Below are 16,660 nucleotides of genomic sequence, written 5' to 3'. Positions count from 1 at the left end.
GAAAATTTGTAAGATTTGCAGCTGCTGATAGACAAGTAACAGGTAGTACAGTTAATCCTCAACTTATGGCCATTCATTTAAAGATGGTCCAGAATTGCAATAGTATTGGAATGGGTGTTTATGCCCCATAAAGCATTTTTGGCCATTTCAAAACATCACATCCCACCCCTACAGTTACGTGATCATGATCTGAGTGTTTAGCAACCTGTTCACACTTACGTCTGATTGCCTAGCATCCTGCAATCATGTGATCAGTATTTGCAATTTTCTCTGCTGGCTTCCCCAGAAAATCAATGGGGAAGCAGGCAGGGACGGTTGCTAGTGAAATGTCTATGGAGATTCTCAGCTATCCAGGTCATGATTGTCCCAAACAAGCTTTTTCAAAAAGCAACTGGACTTTGTTTTTCCTTGAAGATATTTCACTTCTCATCCAAGAAGCTTCTTCGGTTCTGACTGAATGGAGGAAGATGGAAAGATTTATATTCCTTGCAGTCATCTTGTCTTTAGCACTCTTTCTGAGAGTTTTTGAGGCCACTTGGAGGTTTATCTGTGCTCTCAGGATCACCTGAATAGTGCAAATAGGTGTGGGACTTTCTTGGAGTTGCTAAAAGGACTGTGTTGTAAACAGGGAATAGGTATTGTCATATCCGTCCCCTTCTGTTGAGAGACTGTTCGATCTTATTAAATGGGCTCTTTGACCTCTCTTTCAAACCATCGGTCCTCTCTGTCCACAATGATTCTGTCTAGAATCAGAATTGCAAGCTACTGCTCCTTCCCAAAAGAATCATGTTTGGGTGGACTTGATGAGACCTTCAAAAGAATAAGATAAAATTCAAAGAACAAAAAGAAAGCATGATGCAATGTATGGTCAAAATTATGCAGAAGATAGGTTAATATTGTTTTTGCAAATATAATTCTTTGTTCATTTGCCAACACCTGTTTAAAACAATAGAACTGAAACAGTACACCTGGACAGCATCAGAAAAATGTCACTGCAATCAGATTGGCTATGTATAGGAAACAGAAGATGGGAAAGTACAATCCAGTCAGCCAGAACTTCCAGGTGCACATTGAGGAACCAATAATGAATTATTGTGTAAAATATATGAGTTAAACCTTGGAAATTAAAGAGAGCATTTATGCCAAGAGGATATGACCTGGTACAATTAGAGCTTAAGATCAGTGTAATGATTAACTTATAGCAAAAAGAACTGAGAAATTATGGGAAGAAATAAGAGTCACAAACATTTATATAGAAAAAAGATTCTCAAAATATCAAGAATCTGAATGGCTTCCAGAACAAGTTATCTTGACAGGCAGACATTATGAAAGCCTTGGGCAACAAGAAGGAAGTACAGTAACTAATCACAAACTTCCAACATCAAGCAAGTAAGGACAAGGAAATATATATCAATCAAAAATGTCAACCCAAAGAGGAAAATAACAAGAAAAGATAGATGAGTGGTACTTTTAAGAAAATAAGAGAACTCAGAAAAATTCAAGGTTATAGGAATATCCAAGAGTAATTATGCAAGGGATCTAATTGAAATAAATGAGACTAAAATTGCTTGAGAAATTAATTAAACTCTTTACCAATGTGATTATGGGATGATAAAGATATTTGTAGGGAGATAATATATTTAGGAAACAACTCTATGAAAATGTAAGATGCAAAGCATCAGAACACTGTCGAACAGAAAAGCATTAGATGTAAATGAAATGCCCGTTGAACTGCTTAAAGTCTCAGGGAAAAAAGAGTTTATAGTCAATAAATAATGGACATGTTTGTGAGATGTAGAGTTTGGAAATGTAAATGTACATATCTATATTAAAGAAATCCAATGTCAGAGAATGTCCAAAGTTTAAGAAAGATTTATTTCTTAACTACAGCAAGAATTTTTTTTTCTTTTGTAGATCATATCAATGGGACATTTTAAAACTACTAGGCATGTCAGAATGCCATTCTTTTGAATAAATTTCGCAATGAAGCTATTATAAAAACTGAATTTGGAAAAATAAAGTAGTTCAGAAAGGTGGAGGAAATGGGTGTATATTAATTCCTTATTTGTTAAACTTGCACAACAAGTATATTATTAGAGGGATTGAGAGAAATGACAGTAAACATTGTAAAAATTGGAATCTGAATGAAGAATTTGAGCTCTTTAAACAACAGCAGAAGAACATCAGGAAAGTGAAAATAGTGATTTGGACTAAAACATAAGGAAGCATTAGGTATGGTAGAGTACGGATATGGTAGATAGGTCTGGATTTTTTGAGTGAAGAACAGGTAAAGATGGATAGTATACAAGAGAAAAATAAATTAATCTTAAGAAGGAAAGCAAAGACAAACTCAGGCAAGATCATAAAGGTTTAGGGGATTTTTTTTTTATGTCAACCGATATAGGAACAGGTTTTTTCCCCACTGCTATGAAAGTCAAATATTGTACCACTGTGAAAGGTGAACACAGAGAAAATGATGTGGAAAGAAGGTAGTTGTATTTGAATTATGAGCCTGCAGGCAGTCATTAAGAGTACCATAGGTTGCAGAAAGGTTATGAAAAGAAAAACTGTTTGCTACAGATAATGATCAGCAAGCAGAAAGCTGCATATTATGGACAAATAATACAAGTGGAGCATAAAAATTAATATGATTGTCAAGTTTGAGGGGAAAAGAAGAATGGTGTGATACCTGTGATGATGAATGGGTTCAGGGATATTGTTTTAATGTCCCTGGAAAGTTTTGGTTGAAAGTTGAACTTTGAACTTTTGGGACTTTAGGTAAGTTGAAATGGAAGTCGTGTATATAACAGGAATTGATTCAATAAATATTTTCAGAGTATAAGGTTAATAAGGATTTAGTTATTTATCATAATATTCAAGAGTTTGTTTCCTGCATAGTGCTTGGATCAAATATTGCCATCATTTTGGGTCATATATTTCATATATAATCTGACCTATAAATGCCTGTTTTTAAAAAGCCATGTTAAGATCTCCTTTGTTTATAAAGATTGCAAAGACAGCAATCAATGGCTTTATTTTAAATTTTCTGAAGAAGGAAGGGTACTCAGTCTAACATATTATCCTTTAATATGTAATACAATAATAAAATCCAGTAGTCCAGTGGTAGAACTAGCAAAAATGAACATACTAACATGCATACTAACAAACAGCTTGATTTTTTATTGTGCTAGTGCACTTAACAAGTATCATATTCCCAGTTGCTCTTCTAAGTTATCTTCACTGGATGTATAGTAAATAGGGATCTTGCAAATTACCTCTTCTGGTGCTGTTCAGTTTCTAGCCAATATGGATCTTTATGCTTCTTCCTGGACAAAGCCTTTTAAAATACAAATGCCTTGCTTGACATCTGTATGAGAACAAATTCTTTGGATTTTTTCATACAACAATGCACAAAGGAAGGAAAATGTTACACCATTTCTAAGTGGGAAATTCCTTTCTCCATAAAATTTTATGAAGCAGAAGAGAATGAAGTTGGGTGGAATGATAGGGATGTGGTAGTGTTGTGGAAAAAAACAAAGAGTTCCTAGGATATTCTGTGAATGTGATTCTGAAATGCTTTCTTTGAAAATAGAAAGGCCTGTATTTTTTTTATTCAGAAACAGTGTCTACTAAGCAATTTGTGTGCTATTGTAGAATTTGGCTTTTTAAGAAAGTTAAACCGAGGGGATATTCGGTCACTGCTAGGTTCCTGGGGAGATCATACTCACACCTTATGGCTGCACTTGCATAACATGTTAACCAGATAGACACAATTGTGGTTCCTTATTCTTAGATGGGCACCAGTCAGTCACACAACCTCATTCAAGGATTGCCATCTGGAGGAACAGGAATCCCATCCACTTCTTCCATCCCATTATGCCAGGAGAATGTTGGCAAAACTTCATTACATTCATGCTGCTTCCCTATTAGACACACAAGCAGTTTGGATGCTGCAGACATTCACTGTTTTAAAAGTATGTTTTGTGACTTTCAGATCTTGTCAGTGAATGTTATAATGCAGCATGTTGCTTTTTCAGAATTGTGTGTTTTCGTCGCATTTCATTGGAGAATTGGTATAGATGTTTCTGGCCTTCTGAATTCGTGTGATACTATCTTATCCAAAAACATGCTTTGAATAGTGACTGACTCCAAGTTTGGGGCTTAAAGTGGTCCTCCTTCTGACCTTGAATTGATTAGGTACTTGGTTTCCATGGCACATAGGACTAAAAATGCCTTTGTTTAAGAGTGCTGTGCAAACAATAGCCACACGTCACATTTAAAACAGACTTCAGTAGAATTGCATCCTTCCTCTTCCAAAAGTATTTCTTTAGCCCACGGTCACACTGCAGATTTAACTCTCTTACCCTTATGTGAGGCAGTTCGGAGATCCCTTGTTGTATGGTAGTTAAAATACTGGACTAGGAATGGGAAGATCCAGGCCCTAAATATAGAAGCCAACTGGATGACACTTGGGCCAATTACTCCTTCTTGACCCTAATCAATATGACAGGCTTTCTGATAAAGAAGAAACCTTATTGTATCATGCACTGAATGCTTTTCTGTAAGAGCTACACAAGTGTAGTGTAAATGCAGCTAGACCCTGCAATGCTATGGAACAAATGTTAAGAAAAACAGCAGCCATTAGCTAGAGTAGTTTGCTGTAGAGCTTTCCTTTCTTTGTCTTCTGATAAGAAATCTGCTGTTACACTTGTGACAGCGACTTGTAGTTTGACCCAAGTGGCAGGAGGTGACAGGCAAGTAAATGGATGACAATTTCTTGCAAGGAGAAGTCCAGTAACTTCTTGGTCTTTTTCAGATCCATATAGGTTATTACAGGATCAGTTAAGAGGAATTGCCTTCAGCAATGTATAGGAGCCAGCACTGCCTTTCATGATGCATTTTTACAGTTTGTTTTAGTGAAATAATTTGATATTCTAAGCAGGAGAATTTGATCGTTTGAGTGAAATGTTTCAATTTTCCCAGTTTGGACTTTAGCTTCAGTCCTTCGTTAGCATATGCTAATGGAATAATCTAAGATGCTATTTTGACTGGGATAAATCATGCTGCATCTGGGCTTTATCTCAATGAAAACGTTTTAAAATGTACAAGCAAAATCTTTAATAATGTTGGCTGAATTGAGATGAATTCACAGTGCTATGTATCACAGAGTTTGTTCTTACTCTCTTTTTGATAGGTAAATAAGATTGAAGTTGCTGAAAAGAAGCCAGTCTTTAATAAAGCAATTGTAGCCTTAGAAGACCACCTGGCATGTCGATGTGAGTCAGTATCACCCAGGCTTCCCAGTCGGGAAAATTCACGTGAGCACAGAGGTGAGTAGTGGAATTTATGCTTTATGAGAATTGGGTACATATGAAGTCTGAAATAATAAGTAGAAAGAATTCCTTAGAAATATGTTTGTCAGGGACAATAAGCTCTTTTATACTGATGTTTCTTGTGCACCCTTTCTTTTTTTGGCAGGTGAGACCCCAGTAAGTGCTGTAACTTCTCCTCCAGCAAGGGCAAGAGCACACAGGTTGCTGTCACAAAAGAGGAAGCATCGAAAGTTCAAACACGTACATGATAAAAAAGCACTGAAAGAAATTTTCCCAGCATAAAAATGCTGGCAGGCAGAAGTACAAATGTCAGGTAAATGCAGCAAATATAATAACTCATTGAATTGAATTGAACTGAACTGAATTTTATTTGGCCAAATGTGATTAGACACACAAGGAATTTATCTCCAGTATAGAAGCACTCTGTGCCTATGCAAAGCAATAGAATAATAATAATCGCCATAATAATAATACCAATAAGAGGGGGAGTAGATAATAAGAAGGATAAATACAGCCATACTACATAGGTAAGTATACATAGACATTAGATGGCATTGTAAGAATTAGCAGAGTGTTCAACAGGGTGATGGCATGAGGGGGGAAACTGTCCCTCTGTCTAGTTGTTGGGCATGCAATGGCCTATAATGGCGTCCTGAGGGGAGGAGTTGAAACAGTCTACAATCAGCCCTCCTTCTGACCCACACAATATGCAAGTCTATGGAAGGCAGGGTGGTTGCAATTTTTATTTCTGCAGTCTTAACTGTACATTGGAGTTTGAACCTGTCCTGTTTGGTTGCTGTATTTTGGGAGCCTCTTTAGCCAAGGTTATTTTCACACTAAATCCATTTGAATTACTCAAGCGTTGTTTTTTCACAGTTGGCCGGAGAAGGAATTCAGATGACCAAATTCCTTATTTTATTTGGGGAGTGCAAAAATATGTGTTTATTATGAGTTTGAGACAAAACAGTCCAATTTCAAACAGTCTGTTGAAACAGTTGGCTGTGTTCCAGCTGAACTAAAATTAAAACAAATAAAATATTCTGATTATAGGAATATAAGAAACACTGTGAATTTAGAAAAAGCCCCATCAATAGTGTTTCTTATCCCAGATCCACAAGACTATGAGGACAATCTATTGTGTCGCCTTCTGTCTAGCTAAGTTGCAGGAAAATTAACCAAAAAGATGAGTTTTGAAATGTTTTTGAAATTATTAAAGGAAACAATGTGAATTTAACTTTGCAATTAGCTACTGCAAATTTAATTTAGATTATAATCTTTATACCAGCTATTTTGTAAAATCAATCAGTAGATTTGGCATGTCTTTTTTCTTTTGTGCCTCATTGCCAGATATAACCTTAGCAAAATGAACTCCTTGATTTGTTTGTTTGCAAATGAGGATAGAAGCTGCTGCAAAAATGTTTACTGCAAAAATTCTATTAAAATTACAGCAACAATAAACACACTAAAGCTCAAGAATCCAACACAAAAATATACAGCATGCATATAAAGCATGCATGCACATGAAAGCTTAACAGCCCAACCAAGCCAAGTTTATATTAGTGCTCTTTGCAGGTACAAAACTTTAAATATATTATCAACACTTGTTTATGAAGCACAGTAGCATGTGTTTGCAAAGACACCTTTGCATAGCTAGCCTCTCTGCAAAATAAAGGCGAACACTATTTAATTCAACCATCCACAGATACTCTAAACTCCCCGTACAGTAACTCTCAGGCCTGACAGTAACATTTTTATGTTGTAACTTACCTGTCCGGCTGGCAGCTTGCAGCTGCAAACTATCTTATGCCTGTCCACATTTTCAATGGTTGCTTTCTTCTCACCCCGTCAAGCATCCGCCTATTGCAGTGGAAACATGAGTGCTTCCTATGCTTGTCCTAGGAAAAAGAAATAGATAAAATAAGCTAATTACAACCTGAGAAACAACAGTAAACCAAATCACCCAAGACACTCAAAATGATGTACTGTTAAAATGCCAACTTTTGTTCCATTTGTGATATTTAACTCGAAATAGCCAATCAATTGCCCAGCAGTGCCCCTGACATGATCAAATTTCTACAATATTCAATTACTGCCATTCAACAAATATGCTGTGCAATGTTATTTGTAATATTTTCAGAATGGTAAAGTTATAGTGAATGAACCTTCCATTACTGTGTCAAGCTTTATTTGTGGACAGTGATATGAAATGAAGCCAGTTATTAAAGCCCATCCAGCCCAATCAAGAAATTCATATATAATTCATGAGAAAGTTGCAAAGATCAAACAAAATGAAACTGTTATCTTTAAAAAGTGCTATTTTTTAAAAAAAAGCAAAATTATCCTGTCATAAATCATAACTGGAAAAATGACAAGACAATTTAGGAAAATCAGAATGCTACAAATTGGCATCAACATTGTTAGGATGTTCTTGAAGGATTTTTATTATTTGTGAAATTCAGTATGAATTTCTATAGAGTGTCCCCACAATCATGTCCTGGTAGACATCTGATGGTATTATGATATAATTTATTTTTATTTTTTGTGGCCCTTAAGTAATCCCTTAATTCAGGATAGAGATGGGGTGACTAGATGGAGTTGAGCATTTACTGGCCAGGTGCCCTTCCTGATACCTACACAGAGTATGCAGCAGGTATTTTCTCTTTGTGCCCTGCGAGGGAAACATCTGTCGCTACCTAGGACTGAGCTCTCAACCTTCCAAGTGGGAGGCAAGCATCTTTACCACTTGGCCACCACACCATTCTATTATTATGGCAGAATGTTGGGCACAAAATGTTGTGGTCTGATCCAGCACAGTTACACTGAATTTTATGGGTACCTTTTATGGATTTATTAAATTTACATGCCGCCCACCTAGTGACTGTTTTTTATGGAAGCAATCCTCAAATTTAGCTGTCAGGGCAGAAATCTTCTGGATATGAAAATGTGTAGTAGTATAAGAAAACCACAACCAACCTCATTTAGGCACCATGAGTAGATGACTTATTCTCTGGAATGGACTGCTAATCCTCTTTTTTTTCTTTCCTTTTCTTCCAGGTTTATTTAATATATTTGCTGTATAGCCCCCATGGGGTTATCAAAAGTTTCTCTCCGTCCATCTGCCTCAATGCCCTTTTGGACGGCCAACGGTGCTTCCCAATTCCTCATTCGCTGAATGTTTGCTCACCAAAGTTTGCCATTTAAGTTCATAGTGGCATTACATCCACTTCTTGAAGAAGAAAAAAAGGAGAGAGGAAATAAAGAGCAAAACGACAGCAATGGGGATGGACAACATGCTTTTTGCTGCAACAAACGCTATTGAAATGTTGCAAGACTTGTGGCTCAAATGCATTTTGGAAGTGGTGGGTTTGAGGAAAACAGGAATATAACAAGGTTATTTTTTCCTTTTTTTTTCCTTGCCCCATCTTGGACTTAACTGGACTCAGGTTGTTTACTGTGGCAATGGGCATGTCAAGAAAGTCAGTATGGCAAACCGTGACAGCAGATGCACTAAGGACTTTTCCTGTCGTGTTTTCACTGATACGTTTAATGTCTTCGTGTATATTTCATTTTTCATACCATGCCTTGGGGAACTGAAGCAATCAATACTAAATACCCATTCCTGACCCTTTCTGGAAACAGGCAGGGAGGAGTTATGTTGGGAGTCCATCTTACCCATCCCCATTCAAAGCTTCCTCATGGGTCAAAGAAGTAATTTCTGAAAGTGAGGTTAAGAAAGACTTGACTCCTCCTGTCAATTGAGTTTAGAGATGTTTCTGCTAATAAATTTACATCGAGGAAAGTAAGAGTGGCGACTCATGGACAAATTGGGGCTTCTAGCACCACTGTTGGGCTATTTTTGCAGCCACTCCCTCCGTAGTTGCTAGAATAAAGCATTGCTTTTTAGTAAACAGGGCCACAGCAATGTTCCAGCATGTTGTTTTAAGATTAGGCAGTAATATATACAGGCACTCAGCATCAGCATCTCAATAAATGATCTCAAGTGCCAGTGGAGGTAAAGCGGTCTCTGCTTAGGACCACAAAAACTCTTGCTACTCCAGGTAAATAGCAGCTGTTTCAATCAATCATTGTTCAAATACAGGTATATAGCATCAGCCTTCATTTGTATGTCATTTTTTTCATCTAGCATAGTCATTTTTGCCCAGATGCAGTCTTATACAGGGGCGTAAGTGGGATTGGGTAAAGGGTCAGAAGTTAAAAAAAAATAAAGATGGCAGTTGCACTTGCCATCTTGACCCTACCCCAATCCTGGATACCCCAAGTCTTACAGCACTAATCTCAGGTTAATATCTTCCAATCTTATAAAAACCAATCTGTGTAAAATCTTAGAAAAGCCATACAATGCTGCACAATGTATTGGATATGTATAAAAGTTAAGTGGTGCTGAATATCATTACACAAAGTGCTGCTGGCCCCATCCCAGTCCAATTAGTAATATCTGATGGAGATGGCAGACTTATCTCTCTTTGGGCCTCCAGCTTGGGATTTACTCTCTTTGAAAAGACGATAAATACGTTGTTCCTTGTCACTGAATGCAAAATTCACTGAGTCTTCTGTCAAGACAATAGCCTTCCTTCCAGGAATCAGGGGGTAAAAACAACAAAAGATATTCACTTTATCAAAAAGAAAGAAAAGAAAAGAAGAAAGGAAGGAAGAAAGAAAAAGGAAGGAAAGAAAGAAAGAAAGAAAGAAAGAAAGAAAGAAAGAAAGAAAGAAAGAAAGAAAGAAAGAAAGAAAAAGAAAGAAAGAAAAAGAAAAAGAAAGAAGTTTAATTGCCTGTGGACCTTTACTGAGAGAATACCGAACAAAAAAAGAAAAAGATATGTGAATGTGTAACATCCCCTTTTCAATTACCTTTTAGCCCTGGTCATTTACTGTGTTGTTATAAAAGAGGAAAGACAAAAAGAAAATTGCTGAGGTCATAGATGGGCAGAGTTTGAACAAGGTTTGGGCATTTAAAGTCTAACTCCATAATTTCTATATTATTGGCCGCCTCATGATGGAAAAACGTGCTTAAGTTTTAACTGAAAACATTCTAGTTTCATCCTCAGTGACTGAACATGTGACAGAATCCAGCAGCAATACAAACATCTTTGTTAAGAGAATCTTGTCTAAATAGCTAAAACTGTGAAAATCTCTTGGTAAGGAGACATCAAGACAAGAAATAAGGCCTTTTGCAATCTTTAAAACATGTTAAATGAGCTATGCAAACCATGGTTGGTTAGAGTTAGCAGTCCTGGTACTGCAAAACTCCAGATGATCATTAAATGGTAGAACAGAGTTCTACCATTTGTCTTTACTGCTATCCAATGCAGATTTTTGCAGCTCAGGTGGTAACTCTACATTTTTGGGTAAGCCATATTTGGGGTTGTTCCTAGCTCTGAGCTATTAGCCATGGTTTATAGATTACAGTGCAACACGTTAAAGCCAAATGCAACCACCCACCTGATAATGTTGTATGATGTGCAAATTGAAAAACAATCTACTTTATTCCAGCTGAGACAAAAGGAAAGATGCTAAAATCAGGCAAACTAAGTAACAGTTACTACAGAGACATGGAGTAACTAAAGCTCTAACAAGAGAAAACTGTTTTCTGTCATGTTCCCATGCTTAATGAAGGATTCTCAAAATGCACCTTTTCCTTTCTTATTCCATTTTCAATCCATCTCCCTATGGAAGCAGAATAGAAAATTAGTTGGAATACATACTTTACCTCCAATTTCAGATTTTGTTGTCCAAAGAGAATGGAGCTTAATACTCTCCTTGACTTTCATTTGAGTGATGCTATTGATACTTGGGTGCCCTAGATAAATTTTTATGACACATCTTGCTTCAGCCCAGTTTTTCTCATATGAAAACATCCATGGTTCTCTTAACACCTGATAAGACTGAGATTTGTGGTCATTAATAAATAAACTACTTGTATTTAGCCAGATTGTACTGGCTAAGGGGGGAAAAGCATTAATACTCTAGCTGTGGTCTCTTAATGTAATTCCATGGCACCAAGATGTATGAAAAATCTGCTCAAAACAGTTTGGAAATATGCATTTCCTGTCTACTCACTTTATACTCAATGGTTTATTTCTGATATTAAAATACTTGCTATTCAGTCCTATTTCACTTTGTTTTCAAAGGCCATTTGTTTTTGGTAGTTTTATTTTATTTTTGCATACTTTTATTTGTAAGGTGGGAGAGGTCTTTCATCATCCCTCATTTTATGTACAATTAATTTATACTCTGTACTGTATTTAAAATTGTTTTTAAAAAATCTTAAAACCCAAAGTCTTAATGGTTTTATGTTTCATTGGTATTCAATTCCACTATGCAGGTTGAAGAAAAAGTGAAAAGTGTTAGAAGCCAAAATATATTTTACATTTAGAAGTTATTGAACATTATTGTTTATTGCTAGTCTTTCTTTTTCATAAGTCTTCTGCATTCAAAATGCAGGGGGGTCCATAAGGAATGGTAGGATCAAAATAGTAGTTGTAATGGTACAACTGAAGTTCTATCCACTTTTTATTCATGTCACAGCTATCGTCTTGAAATAGATTGAGCTTGAATTGTACCATTGTGGCCACCATTTTGAGGTTTTTTTTTTTTTATCATGCCCTGAAGATACTCTCACAAGGTACTGCTAAACAGCAATCTGATAGCTGAAATAAAGAGAATTCCACCGTCCAACTTCTGTCATTCTGGTGAAAACACTTTATCATCCAAATCACTAGGACCACTCCATCATCTCCAGAAATGAATGTTTACCGCCAACAGCAAAACTGTTGGAATTCTGTAACTGATGGAATTCTTTCTGCATCATTGATAAATGCCAAAAGGAATGTGGAAATGCAGGTCTTAGTATCATAGGTTTCTGATTTTCAAATGCTTACATATCACAGAAAGTGCAGTATTTCATATTTGCTTCATTCCCAAATTGAATTTACTGAATGGAAAAAAAATCTATAAGAAATACTCCTCTGTCTTCTCCAGGAAAACTGAGCACACAACTGTTATATCACCATCACACCAGTGGCATTTGGAAATTGCTGTTAGTGAAGCCAACATAGGAAAAGTGTGCTGTACTAAGTGAGGTAGGGATGATTTCGTCAAATCATGAATTATAATGTTGCAGAGCTCACAGTGTATCCATTTAACCTATGGTAATAGTGACCTCTTATAAAAATGCTTCAATATGCACAAGCCATTGGTTTAATTAATCATTGTATGACTGATGGATCTATCCATGCAGAAGATTAGATCATTTTGAACAACTCTATGACATAACTTTGATTTCCAAAATGCCTTGCTGGAAAAATTCCAGAAATGTAGCCATGTTAGGGGTATTCACATATATGTATTCATCATTTAGTACTTAATGAACCAATAACACTGGTTTCCACTTGAAAATATTAGGCTGGATCCAAACCAGGTTGCTCTTTAAAGGAGAATATTTGTACGTCAGGGTTGACATCAGTGGTAGGTCCTGGCAGAGACTACTGCCGGTTTGCTCAGGAGTGTACCATGCGCGCACATAGTACAACTAAAATTGCTGTGCACATGCACAGAACCAAAAAACAAGATGGTGCTGCCTATGGCGCCGCTGGGAGAACCGATTTGGTGGTGTGGCAGGTCTGGGTTGCTGCCGGTTCCAGCGATCCAGGCCGCCAAGCTACTACTGGTTTGGCCGAACCAGTTCAAACAGGTAGGAACCCACCACTGGTTGACGTTCTCTGAGCTTTGTTGCTTTCTTGCAGACAGTTCATTACCCAAACTAGGTAACATCGTCAGTGCTAGCCTAGTCTAGCACTGATGATGTTACCTAGTTTGGACAATGTAAGAACTGCAAGAAAACAACCAACCTCAGAGAGCACCAAGGATCCTTTGCAGTTGCTCTTTGTTTGTGTAGAAATCTGTAAAACAAATTAGCCATGGACAAATCCACTGAGTTCGAAAGATAAAATTCTGAAATACATAGCTAGAGAATAATTATATATTACACATTTTAATTAAGTTTAAATGTGATGAAGCCAAATCAGTTTGAGTACACTATTCTTAAATGTTAAACCAACAATGCTGCTACCCTTCCAAAAGACCTTGACTATGTGTCAGAATGGTGAAGCCATTGGCAACTTCAAATCTCAACCAACAAATGCTCTGTCTTATTTTTGCATGCACCGAACCGGCAGTAATGCCGGCATCAACCCACCCCTGGTCTAGACAATCAGCTCATCTGAGTTCGAAAGCCCATGTTGTGTCTCTTTCCGCTATGTAAAGGATGTAGTTCCATGTATTGGCATCTGTATGCCATCCAATGCCACAATGCAATTAGCGTATCAATAGGTATTAATAGTATTGTACTGGTTAAGACCCTGCTCTGCGAGTGCAACTGGATTCTTTTTCTAAAAAGCTTCACTACTGGATCCTATTTCCTCTTCTTTTACCCAACATTGGGTTTTTACTATTGGGCTGAGATTGAAAAATAAATCTGAAGTTTTAATAAGATCTTTTGAAATGGACATTTGATTTTGCACATGAAGGTGGAAATAATGTTCTTTTTACAAAACCTGTTTATTTGTAGTGGGTTTTTTGTTTTGTTTTTGGTCTGTTGTACTTCAAGCAATCTGACCTCCAAATACATGTATTGCCTAAAATGACTCATATTAAATGAAATGGGGAAGTTTGCAGTGATTTTCTACAGTAGCACTACCAGCTGTGTCCTTTCTTCTTTTGTTGCAAAAAAAGAACTCAAGTTATATGTCATGATATGAGGCTGCTTTATTACTTAAACCAGTCATTTGTTTACCTGGCTCATCAGGTTCTGTCTAAATGTTTGAGACAACATAATTCCCATACACATTTCATCTGATCAACAATAAGATCTTAAACACCTGAAAACACCTCATAGTCTCAAAACTGGCTTGGCCAGATGTTCCATGAAGCACCAAGCAGCGGTGTTTCTGAACTAGGCAACAACCGGTTCCAACAACTGGCTGCATGTCTTCTTCTTTAAAAAAATCCACCCTTGTTTGCAAATGAAATGCAACGTTTTGTTGAAGAGTGCACATACATCTCATTAAACAAAGTCAATCCAGACCCATTTTCTCTCCTCCTTATTTGCAAGCACAGAATTACTTTTTGTCATTCACACTTCAATATAGGGGAACTGGATACACTTTTGCAATTTTATAAAAATGTTATTCTAAGCTGCACCTTGCCCTGGCCTCCCATCACAAGCTCCCACCCCACCCGCAAGAAAAAAATACAGGAGGCACAACCAGCAGCCTGCTCAGAGTGAATGCACAGGGAATGCACAGTCCCAGTCCCCAGGATACCCTGTGACAAGCTTCAGAAAGAATCCCAGAATAAGCAGAAAAATATAGATCCAGTTTCAAAGAACTGGTTAGACAACACTCCAGAAGTAAGGATGGAAACTCAGCTCTGCAAAATACCTGCTGTGACACAGAGTAAGTCCATTCCTTAGTTTAATGTGATCCCAATATCAAGTGATGCATGATTTATGAGGAATGGCATCACGTATTAAACGTTTTCATAAACCTAAAACATAATTGGTTGAGTCATGATTAAGTTATCGTTGAATTATATTCTTATAAACTCAGTGTGACTTAGCCATGGCTAATTTGTTTTACAGATTTCAATGAAATAAAGAGCAACTAACGTGGTCTGGATCCAGCCTAAAACGTTTAAGTGGAAACAGTTAGCATTGACTCATCATGTACTAAATGATGAATATATACCGTGTGTGAACTCGCTAATATGGCTATTTTTCTGGAAATTGTCCAGAAAGTCATTCTAGAAATTAACTTTATGAGATACACTTGTTCAAAATGATCTGAAATTTTTTGGCAACTTTATTCAGAGGTGTTTTGCCATTGTTTCATTCCTAAGGTTGAGTGAAACTAATACACCCAAAGTCATCCAACTGGCTTTGTGCCTAAGGCGGGATTAGAAGTCAAGGTCTCCTTGTTTCTAGTCTGATGCCTTAACCACTACAGCATTAATTGTTATTTATAAGACATTATTAATAACAATTATTAATTACAGTCCATACTAGACAATGACATTGTATATTCCCAGGCACTTGAGGCTTGAAAACTTTAACTGGTCCAAAATGGATTTGCTAATCAGGGATAGCATATTTAATGCCTACACACTAAGGCCAGACTGCCTGCATTGGTTTTCGGTTTGTTCCAGATCCAGTTCAAAATGCTGGTGATTATCTTTAAAGCTCTACATGGCTCAGCTTCCACTAAACTGGTTTCCCCGAGGCAAAAAGGTGCTCACCTTGTGTGAAATGGGAAGAGAAATCTGTCAATGTACCTTCTCAGAGATTTCACTCACAATCTCGAATGTCTAATCTTCTGTGAAAAGTGGCAACGTACAAAAAGGCTGTATATTGTCACTGGGCTTATTTAACTTATATTCAGAGAACATCACTGAAATGCCAGGATGAATGAATCACAAACTGGAATTAAGATTGCCAGGAGAAATACCAACAACCTAAGATAGGCAGACAATGCCACTCTAATGGCAGAAAGTGAAGAGGAACTAAGGAGCCTCTTGATGATGAGAGTGCAAAAGTTGGCTTGATTATTAACAAATATTAAACATTAGAAAAATTAAAATCATGACATCTAGTCCCATCACTTCCTGGCAAAGAGAAGAGGAAGAAATGGAAGCAGTGATATATTTTATTTTCTTGGGCTCCAAGACCATTGCGGTTGATAACTGCAGCCCTGAAATTAAAAGACACTTGCTCTTGCGAGGAAAGCTACTGTATGTGTGGATTGCTTTGCATCTGAAATGATGCACACTCAAATACCTGATAAATGTATGAGCTGTGCAGATATTAAATTCCTCTGAAAGGAGGAACTGAAGTTAAAATAACAATGATTGTGTGTCCTGATGATCCCGTTAATTCAAAAGCTTACTACCAGATGGTATCAGTGATCTCTCCGTTACAGAGATTGTTAATAAAATCGGTTAGGAAAACAGAGTATTAGCAGAGTTGGCAAAATGGAAAAGCCAACCTTAAACATTATCTTGCTAGTTAGCTGAAATTTGAATGCAATATTATTACTACATCAATCTAGTGGCTTCCTGCATCTGAGGAAGAGAGCTGCATATGCTTTTTACTAAAATGTGTTAATTGGAAATGGTATTTTCAGGCTCCTTCTGACTTTTCTGCCATAGATTAATACGGCTCTCCTTCAGTGAATTAGGAAAGATATATGCCTCTCTCTACCTCCACCCCCACCCCCACCCACCTGATGGATAGACAGGAAAGTCCCAGTGGA

General features: G+C 37.0%; 1 protein-coding gene across 2 annotated transcripts in view; it reads left to right on the top strand.

Moving 5' to 3' along the window:
- Positions 1–11,633, top strand: part of PDGFB (platelet derived growth factor subunit B) — a 38,028-nt gene extending 26,395 nt beyond the window's left edge. For both annotated transcript variants that reach the window (XM_081958546.1, XM_081958545.1), the window contains 3 exons: positions 5,195–5,330; positions 5,479–5,646; positions 8,388–11,633. In XM_081958546.1, the coding sequence (XP_081814672.1) occupies positions 5,195–5,330; positions 5,479–5,615 (273 nt within the window). In that variant the 3' untranslated portion in view covers positions 5,616–5,646; positions 8,388–11,633. The remainder of the gene's footprint in view (positions 1–5,194; positions 5,331–5,478; positions 5,647–8,387) is intronic.
- Positions 11,634–16,660: the final 5,027 nt, after the last annotated feature.

This window comes from Natrix helvetica (assembly GCF_964273705.1).
Source record: "Natrix helvetica genome assembly, chromosome: 6".
In the NCBI taxonomy this organism is placed as follows: Eukaryota; Metazoa; Chordata; class Lepidosauria; order Squamata; family Natricidae; genus Natrix; species Natrix helvetica.
Note: the sequence above shows the minus strand (reverse complement) of the source record. Positions and strands in the feature narration are given on the sequence as shown.